This window comes from Vanacampus margaritifer, chromosome 10 (assembly GCF_051991255.1).
Source record: "Vanacampus margaritifer isolate UIUO_Vmar chromosome 10, RoL_Vmar_1.0, whole genome shotgun sequence".
In the NCBI taxonomy this organism is placed as follows: domain Eukaryota; kingdom Metazoa; phylum Chordata; class Actinopteri; order Syngnathiformes; family Syngnathidae; genus Vanacampus; species Vanacampus margaritifer.
In genome coordinates this window covers 16,095,206-16,114,581 of record NC_135441.1, presented here as the reverse complement: position 1 = coordinate 16,114,581, position 19,376 = coordinate 16,095,206, and the positions used below count along the sequence as shown (strand labels likewise).

Here is a 19,376-nt window from a genome sequence, read left to right as displayed (position 1 = left end):
TTTGTGGGCTATTTCCAAAGAGCTCAAGTGTGTTATCTCCGTTTTGGTAAATTTTGAAACAAAAGCAAATCAGAAATCACGCCTGCAAAACAATCAGCCGCTGAGCAGGAGCCGAGCTCAACTTGATGCCAAACCCCCGCAGAGGCAGTGAAGATTTTAGAGAAGTCATGACAAAGCAGAACGAAAGAACACAGAATTTATGGTGGATTGTATTCTGCTGCCATCCTCTCTCTGTCCCTGCTCAGTCCACACAGCATCAACGGGCGTGACATGAAGGCTTCTCATCCTCGCTTCTGCTTTCCATTCACTTTCGCATCACCCAAATGAAGCTGGCAATCCTCGCACACACCTGTTTTGTGTCTTTCTTGCACACACACATTTTATACTCACCATAGGGGATGGGGACCCTTGCCTGGCCTATGACCGAACTGCCCCAATTCTTTTTGTGTGTTGCTGCATTTCACACTCTTATTGATTACATTTTGGCTCACGTCAGGATTACCGAGCCCTATAATTTATCTGATCAATCTCGTTGGGGGCCTAAGGGCGTGCGTGCGTGTGAGAGAGAGAGAGAGAGAGAAAGAGTGTGTGTGGGTGTGGTGGAACACATGCAGAGACAGCAGCTGGAGGGACACATGCACATGCCCAGCCAGTCCCTGTAAAATGAGATCAACAGGGACACTGCGCAATATTTATCCAGTTCTCCACTAAAGGGTGGTTGCGCAATTTCTCGTTTGCGATCAATAGCTCGACAAGGGACGCGAGAATTGAGGGTGACCACACATAAGGGGTTGAAGGCGACGAGAGTGGGAGAGGGGGTTTATTTTGAAGGGCGGTCTTTCATTAGGAATTAGTGGAGTATAAAACGAGAGAGGAAGGAAGAGCTGGGTGAGAGTGGAGATGACAAACCATGTGTAGGGAAAAAAACTATGGAGGCAGCTTAACAGGAGAAAAAGAAACGGTGGACAGTGCGGGTTGGAGATAAGAAAGAGTGACAGGTGTTCAACCAAGTCTTCGCTTAATTGAAGGAAATACTATGTGCTGCCTGAGAAGTGTTTCCTCAAAGGGGATATGCTTGTGAAGGTGACTCACAGGTTCGTTGAATCAGCTTCTCTCAACCGCATCCCCCTGCCCCCCTTATTGTAAAACTGGAACAAACCACACTAGGATGCACAAATGGATGGGACAGAAAATGACATTTAAAAGCAGAAGCAGTAAATGCCTTCCCAGTACAATATTTTGGATACTCAGCAAAGCCCATCTCCTCCTCTATGACTGGTGCAAAAAAGTGACACACTAGCATATCCACCAAGGTTGAAATGAAAATAAAAGTGCCACTTCGGAGTCTACCAGCTCTCGCCTTGCATGTACACAAATGCACATGCAAACACAATCATGCCAGTCATAGTGACTGTCAGCCCATAAGACTGTTGTCTAGTATGAATAATAAAAGGGAATAATACATATGAATGATGACAACCTTGAATTATATATGAGCCTGAACACATTGTACCATCTAGCATTGACATAATTATAAAATTGTTTATAATGGAACCACACAAACACTTAGCCTGCAGGCCAAGAACCTCCTGAACAGATAGACTGGCTATGTTTTCTAATATACGAAGCAGACAAACAAATACCTAGAATAGAAAGGATATTGGAGCCACACTACTCTCACTTTTCAACAAATATATTCTAAAAATTGCACCAAAAAAATTAAACTAAACTAAAAAGGTTTGTGAATCAACTCATTCACTGCTGTGGATGTTTATATTCATCCACACAGATCCAACCGTTTACTGCCATTTATATTATTCATCAAGTACAGCATGTTTTACAAGAGAAAGGCATGTAAGAGGGTCTCACCCAGTAGGGATATAACGATAACGCCAATATTGTGATATCCCAATATTAAAGTGCCACTAATTCATCATGTCACGATATTAAAAGCAGCACATCTGTTTAGGTGAGGTTGTAGCACCCTCTGGTGGTTAAATTATTAAGGAAGTTTAATTTTAATTAGGAATGCTTTGGCCACTAGGTGATTAGCACTCCCACAAATCAGTCAAACCAGCAAATATTTTTTAACATCTCCATCAAAACACATTACTTTTCACCCGTTTCCGCCAAACACAGCATTATGATGTGAACTACATAGAGCACAGGTATATATATATATATATATATATATATATATATATATATATATATATATATATATATATAGCTCACCCATGACCATTTTAAAGGATAAGTGCAAAAGAAAATGGATGGACAGATGGGTTAACACTTTTAAAAATTCCATGCTAAAGATTTTATTGAACGCATGCAACCTTTTGCTCTTTTGCTGCAACATACACTAACAACATATGAAGCAAAGTGCACAGAGATAAGTATGAATGAGTGTTTTGTTAAGAAATTTCCTTGGCCTGCCCTCTAGTCCGCTAACCTCAACTGTTCTTACATTACACTCTTACAAATCCCGACAGACACTCTTAAAAATCATGTAGAATTTCCTAGAAGAGTAGAAGCGTCACATTTTCTTTCATCAATACATTTCCATATTCCTTTTACAAGTAAGTATAGTCGGCTTTGTAGCAAATAGCAGGCTGTTTTTAGGGACCGAAAAATTATACGAAAGGCTGCAAAATGGTAAAATAATGACTTCACTTCACTTGAGGAAAATAGTGCTGCCCCACTTACATAGTGATTTTTGCCACTTCACAATTATCAGACAGAGATTGTGACCAAAAAAACAAAACGAAAAAAAGTAATGGCTTTCATGATTCTTCAAAAGCTTTTACTATTTGGTCAACCTTGCTGTTTCTACATTTTATCATCCAATAATAGCTATGCTAGGACAAGTGCAGCAAGATTTTTTAACTGGAACAGTTTAGCATGCATTCCCTTTCCAATGACCAGCATTTAATTGTGTGATCCATATTAGTATCAGATGGTTGAAGTCAGGAGCTTCAATTAGTAAGATGAACCAAGCACTAAGAAACAATTAAATGCATCATCAGCATCATAAATATAGACAACACATCTGTACCTATCCACTTTTGGGCCAGACCCTCTTTCAAAATGTGCTGATGGAGGTGATACGGGTTTAACACCAAAGTTGAAACAAAACTCAGTCCAAGTAAGTGCTGCATACTAATTTGACAACGTTCCCTGCAGCGATACTCATAAAAACATAAAGTGGTGATTGTGACTGAGCGGAAGTACCAGTAATTTGGCCAATTAGCCCAAAAAGTAGAAAGCAAACACAGGTTTAAGAAACTTGGCTATGTCGTTTTTCATCAACATAAAATAAAACACTAACAATCCTAAAGGAATTAGACTAACATAAAGCCGAGGCGTGCATATGTGCGTGCGTGAATGAGTGAGAGATAACAATTAGACTGGCTCAGCCTCCCACACGTCATCTAATAAGGTGTGTCAGCGAATTCCCACAGCCAATCATCCGATACAACAGATTGGTTAGAAGCCCATTTCTGGGACAGACTCCCGCTTCGCAAAGAAAATACACAACAATTTTGGCGTCGCAAACACTTAGAAGCTGGACTGTCAAACATAACGCAACAAGGAACATGGAAGCAATGCAAATAAATGTTTACAGTTACTGCACTCTACAGTACTCATCAATTGACACATAAATAATAATGCTTGTGTGTTTCTAATATACGGTTTTCCTCACTGCTGTGTAGCTGAATGAGGCAAACCAGTGATATGAATGTCTGAAATGAATGCAGCTCCACACCACTTGTACTAAACATTGTGAATGTATTTCCCAAGTGTTTTTATAGTGGCAAGACTACATTAGATTGAGTCCTTCATATTATTCGCCAATAGTCACAAACATCTTCTTCAACCTTTTCACTATAACTGCATCAAAAACCAAGAAAACTATACGTCATTCTATTCATAATTTCTAAAAACAAATCCTCAACAAATCTTAAAATGTTTTTGTGATCTCGCTATGCATTCTATTAAATTGATATATTTTTATATTTTAAGGGTTATTTGTGTATATGTCAGTATATTGATATTGTTATTTTGACTGATATTGTATATGATGAAAGATAAGGGAGGTAGCAGCCTAGCAGGGGTCAAAGGTTGTATGATATATGTATGTACGCCGGTGGATCTAAAAAGTCTACACACACTTGTACAAATGTCAGTTTTTTCTAAAGTAAAAAAAAATAAGACAACGCTAAACATTTCCAAACTTTTTAAAAAAATCTTTTCAATAGAGGAAGTAAAAAAAATAAGCAACCGAAAAATGCGGTTGCGTGCGTTCATAATAACTGGCCATGTTCAAAATTAACCAATCACATTCAATCTCAAGTTAAATGGGAGTCAGCACACACACCTGCCACAATTTAAAGTATTTCTTAATAAGCCAAAATCTCTTTCAATTGTTCTAGAAGGCTTTCCCAGATTTTTTTTTCCCTAACAGAAGCCGGAAGGTTTTGTGCCAACACTGATTGCTGTCATTTCCACCTTACCCAAGTCACCTGTTGCAGCTAAAGGAAAAAAATCCCCCAAGCGTGTTGGTGCTTGCGTCACTGTAGGTTAGGTATGATGTTCTTTTGGTGATTAACATTGTTGTAATGACTTTTTTATTATCTATCTTGATTTCATGTTTTTTATATCACAAAAAAAGCTAGCATTCAAAAAGGGGTGTGTAGACTTTTTATATCCACTGTATGCGGCTTTTGTTTTACATATTCACTATTTGCCAACCCTCAACTGATTTTCAATTCCATTTTAATGATGAGTGGGCATTGTGAAAACATGATGGTCCATAATATCATTATTCAGTTCATTTGAGACATTGTTACCTCATAATAAAGTCAGTCACTGACCTCTCTGTTCAATCAAGAAGCACCTGCCCTTCATTATGTTATTCTTCATGTAGTTATACTGGGTCTCTAATGCATCACTCATCTGTATTCATTGACTGGAATAGGTGTTACAGGGAGACTCTAAGATGAAATTAGTATTTGTGCAGCAGGTAAAAAGCTGAAAGAAAATATTTTGGAACCTTAAATGCAGATAAAGTCTCTATATTTAGCTTATTTTCCACTACATTGCAGATGGACTATGTAGAATATAAATAACCGGACAAATGAATCAAAACCAATTTAAATTGCGTTTTCAACATAAACCATCTAAAGTCTGCCTATTAGACTATTTCTGTGGCTCCCCTGCCAATAAATGGACACTCATGCATATGCAGAAAGGGACCAAGTGGCTCATCAGCAGGGATGTAGAGTGGAACACGGCAGGCAGACTAGAGCAGAAAAGAGGGGGGCGAAACAGGGTAGATAGGAACGAGACAGTGTCATGGTTGAGGAAGCAAGGGGTCATTCTGTGCTCCAAAGACAGGGAGGAAAATGGGAAAATGAAAGGAACACAGAGGAAATAATGTGGAGTTCATGACTCCAAGATAATTTGAGCAGAGGACAAAAATGGCTGATTGACGGACATCAAGAATGATGTTTTTTTTTTCTACAAATGTTGAAATGACAGACAAATCTTTATATCTTTAATTTAAATAAAAAAAGATAAGAGAAGTAAATGTACTGTATTTTTTGTGTATATTATCTATAAAATGATGGAATATTGTTCATTACAAATACTGCTTCAAAAGTATTAAAGGGGAAGTCGAGCTTTAACACTTTTTGACAATATGTTAACTATACATCACTAGTCTAAACATGACATTTTGATTAATATTACATTTGTGGAATATGAGTTATGAAGCAAAATCCAGCCATTTTTTTTCCATCTCAGTCAATTGACACCACAGTTGCTTCGGGCTCAGGCAACAACCAATCACAGCTCACCTGTTTTCTGAAGCTGAGCTGTGATTGGTTGTTATCTAAGACCTGAGCAACTGTGATGTCATTTTCACTCGACAGCAAGTGGCATAATGGCTGCCTTTTGGGCTCCAAGTGGCGGCGTGGTACCGTCACTTGCCTACGCTGCAGGTTGGCGTGGCGTATTTAGACTTGTGGGGCTGCACAGAACATATTACTTTCAAGAATATTTTGGGGGGTTGACTTTAAGTAGTTAAAAAAAATAGAATAAATGGGCATCAAACATGGGCCTCTGAACAGCATCAACAATGGTGAGGTGGTGAGAGATAATTACAAAAAAAATTGAATAGCTGTTAGGGAAGTGATAATAAAATAATTATCCATTGGTCATGTTAATGTTACAAATAAAAGCACAAATCAATTACAAGTGTAGAGTAGTGCAAGCCATTGAAACTATTGTCAGAGGGTTTGCACACATGGAACTAGGTGGGTGAGTGGTAAGCACGTCTGCCTTACAATTCTGAGTTTGGGAGTTGGAATCCAGGCTTCCTTGTGGAGTTTGTACGCTCTCCCTTGCCTGCCAAAGTTTTTGCCAGGTACTCCTATTCGCAGATTTGCAAATCGCAGTCCAACCATACTGACCATTACTGAACCACGTTTAGCAATTAAACTACACCACTTATTGTTGCTAAGTCATAAATTGTGTGCCTTTTGAAAATACGTAACTATTCTCTGTCAAGACAAATGATTTATTTTCATGTGGCTTTTTGCTAACCAAACAAGAGGCCCCACTATAGCTGTTTCCTCTATGCCGAGGAGGAGGCAACACAAAATGATACACAGTTAAGCACGTCTGCATCTCCTGAATGTGCTGTGTTCAACCATAAAAAACAAAAAGGTCACAGCCTCTCACAGCCTCTCACATCCTTTGTACCTTCTATCCACTCCAATCTTACCCTCCACCATCCACAGACAGTTTGCAGATAATGACTCTCAGTCACATAGGAAGAACATTTAAATACACACACAAACACTCTGTAGGTGAAAAGCCCCTAGCTGAATAAAAGACTAATTCTCGTCCTCACATCACAGCTCCACTGGATGAGGACGGCTAGCTCTAATAAGGCCAAAGGTAGCTTACGCTTTGCTGAAATCTCCTGAGAATATGGTAGCAGGCTGCATGCTGGCACTATTGAAGCATCATGCATAATAAGGCCGGTCATTACTGCGCTGACACCAATGATTGCACAGCTGCTAAGACTGGAGAGGGTCTTGTTTATTATTGCAGGCTGGGAAACTTAAAATGAAAAAAAATATGTGCCATTCATCAACTGGTTCAAGCCTACAAACGACAGAATGTGACTGTTTAAACTCAGGATGTTTTCACCGATGCTTGTGTGGATATTTGTTGCCAGAAGAACTCAAATATCTGCCAGACTGAGTTCCACGAAACAATAGCGGGTTGAGATAAATGTTATAAATATTTTTTTATATTAATGATTAAAAGTGTTTATTGACAGCTCAGGTTGAAGTTAACGGTAAACAAACTAAAGAAAATTACATGTTTTACATTGAACAAAACACATTGCGCCTTCTTACAAACGCCGCTAGTTTAAAGCTAACATACAATGCAAAATGTAATTGAAGTGCTAATAAAATTAGCATTGATGTTCTGGTATAAACCTTTAAATAAGCACAAATACAGAACGATTATAATCTCACAGGCATGTATTCTTTCTACTCTGCGAAATACGAGTTCTATTTCTGCATTGTAGCTGCTCTTTTCAACAAATTTACATATTTGCTGCATGTGTGCACCACACTATCTTGTGCAAAGCCGAAACAGCACAAATTCTATACCTTTCGGTCAGGTGGAGTAAGCCATGTCAGACGTTTGGCGATACTTAGTTTTTTTTTTTTTTTTTAATTTACTAAAACATTTTAGATGATATACAGGGTGTCCATAAAGTCTCTTTACCATTTCAAAAATGTATTAAAAATGCAATTGATTAGATATTTTATTTAGATTTGTTCTATTGTATTCAGCGTTTATTAAAGTTTTTTTTACCTCTTTTAATACACTTCTACATGGGCACCATTAGCTCTTTGACTGCCAGGCGTTTTCAGAAAAGGGATGCCGTGGGTGCCAGTCGATTTAAGCATTTTGACTGATCTTTCAAGGTCCACAGAAAATTATGTGTTTGGACTATGGAAACACACATACTACCAAATGAAAGATTGGACTCTCATCTTTCATCAGAAAAAAAAAGTTTGTTTGTTTGCTACCTTATTCCGTTTTCAGTAATAGCAACAATAGAAAATGGTTAGTTTCACCTCTGTTTTGAAACAAACGTCTTTTAACGTCTTTGGCACTCCTCCATAGGATTTTACTAAACGTTATTTAACGTTTTTGGCAGTCAAAGAGTTAGTTGCACGAAGCACATCAAGACGGTACTCGATTTCTTGCCATGTTCGCTGTAGCATAGCCTCATCAATTGTGGCAATGGCATCAGTAATCCTTTGCTTAAGGTCAGTAATGATAAACACTGTGTGTTTTTTTAAACACTGAATACAATAGAACAAATCTGAATAAAATATCTAATCAATTGCATTTTTAATAAAATTTTTAAATGGTAAAGAGACTTTATGGACACCCTGTATGTCAGTGAATTTTATGCCGTGTTCCGTTAATTTTGTCTTTTGGGGTATTGACTATATTATAGAATGTCAATTTATCATATCAAATATTTTAGATTGACGTAAATACAGTAAAGAGCTTTGTCAGGGAACAAATTAAACTCATAAGTCAAGGTACCACTGTAAAGTAAAAAGAGATTTATCCCTGTCTGGCACTGTCATTTGTCTGTCTACCCAGCACACTACTAATATAAAGTTCAAGCGTGAAACTACATTGAAGTCGAGTTCTTTGATGCTTAAAAGTGTTGACCAAAGTCACACAAACAAGTTATCTCAGACCATCCTGCCGCATCTCTACAAGGTGGATGGTGCCTGCTGGCACACATACAGGATATGAAGGACATAGAGACACACGCACACACACACAATCTAATTACTTGTCCCTTTTGGTGAGATTTAGTGGCTCCCAAGAAACTCACATCTCTGTATCTGTTCCAGGATCTGTCCTTGGAGTGTTGGCCCACAAGAGTCAGCCGCTTGTCGTTGGTGCCAGACACTGCAGACTGTGTGCTCAGCATTAGAGCCACAACAGGGAGCAGAGAGAAGAACATCTTCTGGAAACCAAAGCACAGAAGAAAAAAGGACATGATGGACTGAGCTGTTGAGTGGAGACAGGGAGGGAGTTGAGCTCAAGCATTCTAGTGGGATACAACACTTTACACACACATGGTGGTTATGTTTCGCTCCAAATGGGAAATAAAAAGAGAGAAGCAAGCGCTGCTTATTTTTGGAGGATGGCTCGTGTCGTCATATTTGTGTCCTCTTCAAATCGGATTACAAACAACGGAGAGAGTTGTCTTGAAGCGATTAAGATCACCTCGTTCGGCTAGTTTGGAATATTTCGATTTTTAAAAACACAACCTTTACTAATGAAGTGCTTTTTTCTATCGGCTTCTCTCAGCCAAAGTCGAACAATGTGCGACTCTTTGTACGTTTGTTAACAAAACAACGCTTCACTTACCTGCGTTCGTTCGGTAGCGTCACAATCCGAATCCTGGTCGAAATAAGTCCAAGTTCCGACCACTTCGCTGTAAACCGACCGCTTCTGTGTCTGACTGGCACACTGCAGGCTACAAGGCGAGCCCGAGCGGACTTGCTGGAGGTTTCGCCTCTTGTCACTAGACCCCGCCCCCTCGCTCGCTCTCTGCCTGCTCCATCGTTCTCCATCTACCTCTCTCGACCGCTCTTTCTTACGGAAGCGTATTGCATTCACTTGGAAAAAAAAAAAAAACCTCCTGTTTTTCTGACAAATTTTTTTGGGTTGCTTTGTTTTTTTGAGTAATTTTTTTTCTTTCTTGTTTTTCTGACTATTTTTTTTGGGTTGCTTTGTTTTTTTGAGTATTTTTTTTCTCTCTTGTTTTTCTGACTATTTTTTTTGGGTTGCTTTTGATTTTTTGAGTAATTTTTTTTTCTGTTTTTCTGAATTTTTTTTTCAGTTTTACTGAAAAAAAATATTCAGAAAAACAGGAGAAAAAATATTCAGAAAAACAGGGGAAAAAAAATATTAAAAAAAAAAACTGGATGGAAAAAAATTATTTAAAAAAACAGAAAAAAAATTATTCCGAAAAACAGAGGAAAAAAAATTATTTAAAAAAAACAGGACTTTTTTTTTTTTTCAAGTGAATGCAATACGCTTCCGTACTTTCACACTCTGCCTCTCTGCTTTCTTTGAGTCAAGCAGTGGCGTACAAATTCATTTTGGGGGCCCAGGTCAAGTCCAGTCATGGGGCCCACATTATCCGTACGCAACTAAATGTATTTCCTTCTATAAAATGCTGTGCTTTAATTTCAACCAAACATAAGTATGTTGAAATGAGGCCACTTTTTTTCATTCGTTTGCAATCGGTTACAACCAGTAATTTGAACGTTTACATTATAAATTACCTGAGTAAAATTCATCACAAAAGATTTTCAATATTAAATGGCGAGTTTCCTGTTTTAAAACTGCTAGCAAGGTTTTAACGTAGTCTCACATCACTACAAAGAGCATGCAATGTGTGTCATCATCGGCATCATCATCAACATATCCTCCATTTTGCGGGCAATGGGACAACAACACAAGACATGCTCTGTCACGGTGTTAACAAAGGACTTTGGCTGTGTCCGAATATGCACGCTTTAGTGCACTCCTACTAAGCGGTCAGGCCATTTTGTAGGCGTGTCTAAATGTTCAAAAGAAAAAAAAAGTACTCAAAATTACCACAGTGCATTTGAATAAATAGTAAACATCTATGGTCACTCAACTGGTTAATATACACCAAACCAAAATGCATTGCGAGGAACAAAACAAACAAAAAAAGGCGCCAGAGAGTACAAATTTGAGCATCAAAGTCATACATTAAATATATACTGTACTATGGAAACAATTAATTCTTTTTAACTCATTTACTGCCATTGACGACTATAGATGTCAAAATTTCATTTGAACTATTTCTATTAGTTTAAAATTTTTCCCCAGTTTTTCCCGAAAACCTAGATTTTTTTTTAAATTGTATTAGAACAGATATAAAATTTGTGATTAATTGTGAGTTAACTAGTGAAGTCATGCGATTAATAATGATAAAAAAATAAATAATCACCTGACGCTCCTAATTTTTTATAATCTTTTCTTAAAAAAAAAAAGATTCTTAAAAACTAAAAAAAATAATAATTACATTTTCTTTTAAAGGAAAAAATTATTTAAAAAATTAGGTGCGTCAGGTGATCATTTTTTTAATCAAAATTAATCGCATGACTTCACTAGTTAACTCACGATTAATCACAAATGTTATATCTGTTCTAAATGTACAAAAAATATTCTAGGTTTTTGATACTCTTGTTAACAAAAGTGGGGGAAAACATTTTAAACTAATAGAAATAGTTACAATATTTTTTTGTGAAAGAGTTAATATGACTAAGGAAATAGAATACAGTTTAAAAGCATTTTATTCACAATAAATAATGGGAGCTCTTAATGAGCTGGTGTGTCAGACATGTACAGTGGTCACATGATATGTATTTTTACAGGTTTACTGTTTGGCGGAAGGCAGAGGGAGGCCTCGTTTCAGAGATCACAAAGCGACATCGGACAGCTTGGTGATCAGCTGGAAGAGAGAGAAAAAAATGTACCTTCGACAACCTTCTGTCAACGGCAAGAGTGTGCTCCCTGCATTTTCATAAACAATATCGCTGCTTTATGGATACTTTCAATTTTAATTCAGCTACCATTCATGCACAACTGCATTGAAAAATACTTTGTGTATCTCTAAATTCATCACTTTTATTGTTCAGCTCCTTCAATTTTTTCTTTCCAAAAATATATTTTTAGACACAAGAATACTTGTTAAAGGCCGAGACTATCTATGCATGGCATTGATTTTCCAGTAGGAGGATTTTTTACATGTCCCTCTAAAGCACTGACAGGATTTGGTAGCTGTGCTGTTCTGGATGTCCAAACACAAATTTCATATTAGTCATGCACATCCTACCTTTTGTCCATCAGCTAATCATGTGAAACCTCTGCGTAGACTTTCAGCACCATGGACAGCGATATAGGCAAGTATAACAAAAGACAAATGCAAGCTGAGCCATAGAACTAGGGCACTCATTATTGGGGTATGTGTTTAAATATTTAATCTGTGGCTCTCTGATTTTACTCTCTGTGGGGATTGGCGACACTTCATCCGCTCCCTTCGGCGCGCTTGGATTTGCTCTGAGCTGCGTCATGCTGACATAGGCATGATGTGGGACTAGACACTAGACAGGGTGGTAACTAACTTCTATGTGCTCAAGATGGAGTGTGTTAAATTGACCAATTTTGGTGCATGGGAATCCAGCAGTTGTTACAATGGCTTATCTCATTAAGTTTCACATCAAATGTTTTCTACACTGAAAGCTGACAACACACTTCTCTTTTGCATTGCTCGCACTTTTGGAAAACATTTGGCAGGAAAAAGAGTTGTTTCAAATAGCGAAAATGGTTTGTGATGGATTCCATGTCTCCATTTTTTTTATTTTTTCCTCTGGAAATTTGCTCTTCTGTGAAACTGATGTGTTGCTCGCAATGTGTTTTGACCTTTTCATCTATGGAAAACTCGAACCTTTTCACGACAAGCTTATTGCCTTATTTCCCATTATTGCCTGCCATGAGTCCAAGGTAAAAGTTCATAAAAATTAAATGGGTGACACAGTTGAGCAGAGTGAATTCTGTGTAGTTTTACATGATCGCATACTGAATATATACACACTCTTGTTAGTTGGTGGAAAGCAATAGCAACTCATTAAAATGCTAATTAGCAGTGAGGAAAACTGCAATGAGAATTTAGACCTACGGCTACAAGAAGTATCTTGGATTCTATCTTAAGATGTAGATTGTAGATTGATTTGAGTCATTTCCAAAGCACCTCTAGCATAGTTATGTGTAAGCTGTTTTAAATGTAAAGAAGCAACTGAAGTGAAGGGGAAAATTATCATTTAAAGCTGTAGGGGTAATGTGTACAGTACATGATCTCACTTGTCAGATCACCTGAGAAACTGCCTTAATCATTAGCCTTGTAGACGTTATCTGCCTGCCAGAGTGCAAATTAATTGTTACCATCCAAGAATAAAGCATAGATGAAACCCACTAGCAGATCAGATAAAGATCAATGTTTACATAGAGAATATTGACTCTAATCAGTTCCTCATCAATGAATTCAATACTAGAAGCTTATTAAAATAATCGAATCATGTTAATTTAATGTTCAGCCTGTTAACACATTTAAAACTACAACTTGTAAGATTTTAAATTGGAAGTAAACGCCTTGCTATTTGTAAGCCTTATGTGATGTGACACAGTCTTTCGAATATGACGGTGCCGTGACAGTTTTGAAATTCATCCAGCATTGAGGTGTAATGATGCAAGCAAATGGTGCAGCCTGGGATCAGTCTGCGGGGCCCGAAACATAACAATTTGTCATGTCACATGACAAAACCTCAAGCTTATATTTTCCCTTTTGATCAGTGGAATATACCTGACGAAAGTGGATGGGCTGGGATAAATCAAGCATATTTTTGGCTCATAAAATAAAATGTACAAACAGGTCACGAATCCATTAAAACTGTGCTCAGATATAACAACAAGATTATATAAAAGGGCATCCTGTATAGGAGATAGCAAAACTGCAGCAAAAATTCCAGCAGCACTCTGATAACATATTCTGCTGCTGGCATTTTGTTGAGCATCTAAAGAGCCTTGAGTGTTTGTGGAGATATCCCAGAAGAGAAGGCAATAAAGCAATGTAGTGTTCTAAACTCTAAATGGCACTGGGAGATGATCTTCTGAGACCAACTACCTGTTTGCAGAGGACACAATACAAATGTGCTGCAATGCAGGGTAAAATGCTGAGGCCTCCCTGCAAGCTAGCCGTAAATATGTAGCGTCCAAGGTCAACTTAGTTTCTTCTGTGCTCTCTCAGGAGTTTGTTTTTGGGGACACTTATACAGTCATAACTTCATGGAGTCTATCAACATGAGACACGTAAATTCATGTACAGTGGCACTTTGATCCAACTTGCATGTTTTTTCAAGAAACGAGCAATAGTTCAGCCCAAAAAATTTAAGATATAAACGCTGTACAATGGTAGTAAACTCAACCTGACTTACATCAGTTAAGAAAGTCCTCAAAAAGAGATTTGAAGCTGTTTAATTCCACTGCCAGTTGAAGTTTTACTGTGAAACAAAAGATAAAGCAAAGAGAACACCGTGTGTATTTAAAACAACCACATAACTTTGTGTCCACTAGCTTATTGCTAACACATAATGGCAGCGCCATAGATGGACTGAATAGCATCAGTCTAGCAGCGTTCTAATCCTTTAAACAATGGATACTTAAGTTGAACACAAAGTTGGAGCTCAACATAGACAGACAATCGTCGTAGGTATATTTTCTTTGACCTCCACAAATGTGACGGATATTACTGTAGCTTACTGAACTTAGTTTTAGCCATGGTGGCCAAGGTATGACAAGAGATGAAGGAGCAGCAAAACTTCCATTGAAATGAAGTCAAAAATGTGGTAAAAATCCTACACTCTATTGAATAATTTAGTTACTGGCTTTAGTTTTTCCATAAAGTACAATACTAAACATTGATATTTTCATTGTTTAATGTAAATGCCATTAATTCCATTCCAAAAAGAAAAGGAAAAAAAGTGATTTGTTGTTGTTGCGTTTAAAAAAAAAATCGAAGTCAAGTCAATGTCCAACTACTAGTCTAAACACTGAATGCTAAATAATATTTTGTTTGCGGAATAAGAATTAAGAAGGCTAATCTACCCAATATTCCGCCAGTGTCAGGAGCCTGACACTGGCGTCAAAACTGCCCACTGGCTCGCCTTGCGAATGTCATACGACCAAACCAAAAAACAGGTGAGCCACGAACAAATGCGAAAATAGTCAAAATGTTAAAAACAGTACATGAAAGGTTAAAGTGAAGTGTCTCAGTTGTAATAATGGCAACCACAGCCAGTCAAATAATTTTACTCAAATGTACCGTTTTGATGTTGTGTTTCAGACAATCAGGCGACAGGAGAGAACTGGAAAGCTTTAGAATCTGTGGGATAAAATGACCATAGTTAGTGTTCAGCAAGAAACCCAACAACAACAAAAAATACCACTGTGACTGTCACCCCAGTTGGGCCGCCAGCTGCCTCTGAGGAGAAGAAATAGATTACTCTTATCAAGTGTTTCTCAGAGGATAATTGAAGCAGGGGAAGGCAATTACGCTTTCAGGGAACAACTTTAAAAACAGTTTTTTACTATGTCTGAACTTTGCAAACCAAGACGATGCGCTCAAATTAGCATTTGCAGCTACGTTTAGCATGTAACCGCATTATGTGGTGTGGTAGCATGTGCAGTTTGTTTTAACTTTGATTTGCACATGTGAAGCAAATAGAGGTCTGTGCCCATGTGAGTATGGATACAGAAAGGTTGTGGAAAGACTATTAATAGACTGTTAATACAGTCAGATTAATGCCCCAAAACGGCTCTTTTCTTCCTGAGATAAATCACTCTTTCCTTCAAGCATCAGACTCTGACAGCCACTGACAGTCAATTAAAAAGACTTTTCTCAGTCAGCATGTATTTTCTTTCCATTACTTGGCACAGGCGAGAATAATCACTGAAGAATTCATGATGAACGCTGTATCATACCAGTCAATCTGCAAAACAAATTCCTTGCATGCTTAATACGAATGAATTAATATTACAGAGAAGGAGCTTTTAACATGCAATCAACACTTCTTGCTGGTGTAAATAAACCGGCACCAATGGCTTATTTAGTATACAAAATAACATTTCACTTTATTTTATACATAACTTCAAACATTTCAACATTTATATGAAATAAGAACACTGAATACAGATCAAAAATATTTCAGACAAAGGAAAAATCAACATATTGGGGTGGTCCATGGCAGCAGAAGAAGAGGATATTTTGCCCTTTAATTGCATTTTGCAGCAACAGCGAGGGAGAGGGAAGGGGGAAAAAAAAAATCCAACTCAGGATTCAGGAGATGCTTTGTGTTGCCAAATCACGCTTGAGCCCTGCAGCATACAGCTGCACCACACAGGAAATTCAATTGCCTATGCTCCTTGCCCAGAACCGTGCTGGATTGATATTCTGCCATATTTTTGCACAACATATACTTTATGTATATGAGTTGCATTAATATAATAAATACACGTTAGCCAGCTAATCAGCTCGGTTTTTCACAATTTATACACAGCAAAATGACCATTGTTAATTCAACACCTACAGAGTTATATTTAACACTTCAAAAGTGTCTATATTGGACCTTAGCCTAAATGCAGAGTTAATCTAACAATAGGTGATCAACTCTGTGTAAAATACAACCTATTCTGTGTAGGGCTAACATTTGACTCTGAAAATGTTAAAATTGCACTTTAGAAGTCAAAACCAACTCCCAAAAATGTAACTCTGAAATTTTAACACTCCAATTTTTTGCTGTGTAAACTACATGGAATTTAAACACATTAATGTCATTGTTGATATAATATAATAGAAAATCTTATTTTAAACGAATGCACTTTGAATGTGTTTACAACATAGGAAGTCTTCCAAACTCCACTTGATTTCGAAATGCCAATTTCTGGCGCAGGTTGTTTTTTCCCCCCTAACACTTTCCCATCTCTTTTTCCCCATCAAGAGTTATTGATGTGCTGCCTAAACATTACCTTGCTGAATCTTTTCCTTTCCAGTTTCTGTTCTCTCTTGCTGTCCACTTGACCCTGCAAGTCTGACGCCGTCATCAAGCTTTGTTTTACTTTAAACAATTTGTTATTTTGTCTTTTTCAGACATAATTTTTCAAGGCACCGAAACTTCCATTTTTTTCTGAGTGGAAGTTTTTTCTTTCTCCTCTCTCCTTCCTTTGTTGTAAAGCTCACATAAATAAATTACCTCTGCAGTTGCTTATTTACTCTCCTATACACGGCCTGTTCCTCTGTTGGTCCCAATAGTTTAAACTAATAGCACCCTCTAGATACAACAGTTTCGGAATGCAATTAAGGGCACACTCATTCAAGGTCCAAGTGCTGTGTAGTGTGCTGAAGCATGCTTAGTTATCCGCCCAGCCCCAAACATGGTTACCTACCTCTTCTACTTTTACAACCACACCCCAACAGATGTGAGTCAGCACAAGGTGAATTAACACAGAACATGAATGCAACTTTTCTGATTTTGTGTCTTATTTCGACTCGAGTCACTCGGTGCCATTTAATCAGGCTGCACACAATCGGCGGCATGCATCGATTATATGTCACGTCTTCTTGTGCATGCTTGTGCCCAGAAAGCTTAACGCCTCCAACTGTGCCAGAATCAAAGAAGTCATCATGTCTGAGCAAGGTACAGAGAGCAAATCAAATAATCACGACTCGAGGTATATGCTTGAGCACGGTAAATTGCCAGTTGCCATATGGTCCTACTATTTATAATCTAATGTGACATGCAACACATTCAAAAATTTCTATACGGTAGAATGGACTGAAGTTTTTATTAAGTTGACCCTGAAAACATTTCTGTTGCCATTATTGCCAATGGGGAAAAAAACGTTGAAATGCAATCAAACCAGCACCCTGGAACGAATTGTATCAACCTTCAAGATTCCAATATATTCATTTTAATATGTGCTAAAATCTTAGGCCATCACAAAGCCAAGTAGTGTTAGAGCACTCCGACTTTGAGAATATTTTGAACCCCGGATATAACAAACAAGACCTTTGTGTGTGTAAAATCACAGAATTAATTAAGTTATATTAAAATCGGTTTCAACTGTTGTTTAAGAAGAGAAAAAAAGGAGAGCAATGCTTGACAAATATAAAAGAGAAAATAAATATGAAGTACCTGGCTCGGTGAAGAGTGGAGTCTAGGAGGATTTGTTCTGCTCTATGAATTATCTATGGATTAGCCCGATTTGGAGGCAGTGATAAACCCTACCTGGGGCGCTGGCTTAGATCCTCCGTATTCTCTCAACGCTTATTGGGGAAATAATTTATCAAACAAATATGCACACAAGCTGTGAAATCTAATCCAGCACCTTCTGTTGCTAGAAACCTGCGAAGACTTTTACTCTTGTCTCTATACTTGTTAATAGCTAGATTAATTAGAAGGTAGATAACATTTGAAAAAGAATGAAGCATATAGCTGCTTTACAATTATCTAAGAGCTGAAGGCATTCTGTACTACAGCCACTGTGATGTGAGGAATTTCACATAATTGTGAATTTGTTGGAGTTGTCAACCAGAAGTTTAACAAACATTTGATGTTATTCATTGAAATGTTTTACCTCATCTTATCCTAGCTTTAAATGTTCTTAGAGAATGATTACGCACATAAACCCGCTGGCCATTTTCGAATAGAGCGCAAATGGAGGTAGCATTGAAGGCTCAACAAATAGGCATGCAGGTGAATCTTGTAGCTTAGATTTAACAACTATTTGCAGTTTGTGGACAATTTGAAAAAACATCATGTGTAAATTAATGCAGTGGTAACGAATTATTCAACCTCCGAAACATTTTTTCCCATACGAAATAAAGTAAATGCAATTAATCCGTTCCCAAACTCCCAAAACAAAAAAATCCTATTATAATTTCTATTTATGTATTTTTAAATTTCCACCCTGTACAGTATTTAAACAATAAAAAATAACTTACCTTTTTTGTTGTGGTGTGATGGCATCAGTGGATAACAAATGCTATATTAATGCTAGCTTTAGTTCAGTGCTGAGTTTGTGTATTTTACATTGGGCATATTGTTAGACTACTAAGCGGTCCTTGCGTGTGTTGTTTAACATCAGGCACGTTGTTGAACAGCTAAGGGGGGTCCTCGTGCCTGTATTTACAGAAGTAGTAACAGCGGCACAATAATCTTCTTCCTAATTCCACTAAGGTTCGTAGCACTGTATGTTTTTCTTTGCTGCCACTAGCATTGTTGTCTTTCTTTGGGCCCATGGCGAAGAAAATTGTCGTGGAAAAATCAAAATGCACTCGTGAGTATGGAGCACCTCCGGGAGTATTCACGATCTGACTGGAAATGAGCAGCGCATCGTCTCAACTACCGTAACGTGAGCATTGCTCGGCTCCGCTCGGGTTCACTCGGCTACCCGTTTTCAAGGTATGTTCGGCTTAGCTTGCTTTGCTTGGGTGTTCCAACTCCGAAAATGAGTTTTGGATTTTTTTGGTTGAAGTCCGATTTGTACGAGTTCCGAGACGTTTAAACTCCGAGGTTCCACTGTAATAATATTGGTTTTGAGAAATCTTTGAACAATCTTATGTTTTAGCAGCTTCAGACACACATTAAAAAACAGTATCAATT

General features: G+C 37.7%; 1 protein-coding gene and 1 long non-coding RNA gene across 3 annotated transcripts in view; both read right to left on the bottom strand.

Annotated features, from left to right (window-relative positions):
* spock1 (SPARC (osteonectin), cwcv and kazal like domains proteoglycan 1) overlaps nucleotides 1–9,746 on the bottom strand; it is an 82,880-nt gene extending 73,134 nt beyond the window's left edge. The window contains exons 1-2 of one of the 2 annotated variants that reach the window (XM_077578645.1): nucleotides 9,490–9,746; nucleotides 8,948–9,082 (exon numbers count right to left, since the gene is read on the bottom strand). In XM_077578645.1, coding sequence (XP_077434771.1) covers nucleotides 8,948–9,079 — 132 coding nt within the window. In that variant the 5' untranslated portion in view covers nucleotides 9,080–9,082; nucleotides 9,490–9,746. The remainder of the gene's footprint in view (nucleotides 1–8,947; nucleotides 9,083–9,489) is intronic. The other variant, XM_077578646.1, reaches the window with a different exon arrangement.
* Nucleotides 9,747–11,290: 1,544 nt separating this feature from the next.
* Nucleotides 11,291–17,947, bottom strand: LOC144059322 (uncharacterized). The gene is made up of 4 exons (XR_013295632.1): nucleotides 17,907–17,947; nucleotides 15,038–15,097; nucleotides 14,151–14,216; nucleotides 11,291–11,611 (listed from the first exon to the last, which is right to left on the bottom strand). It is a non-coding gene; the product is annotated as an uncharacterized LOC144059322 (long non-coding RNA).
* Between the last annotated feature and the right edge of the window lie 1,429 nt (nucleotides 17,948–19,376).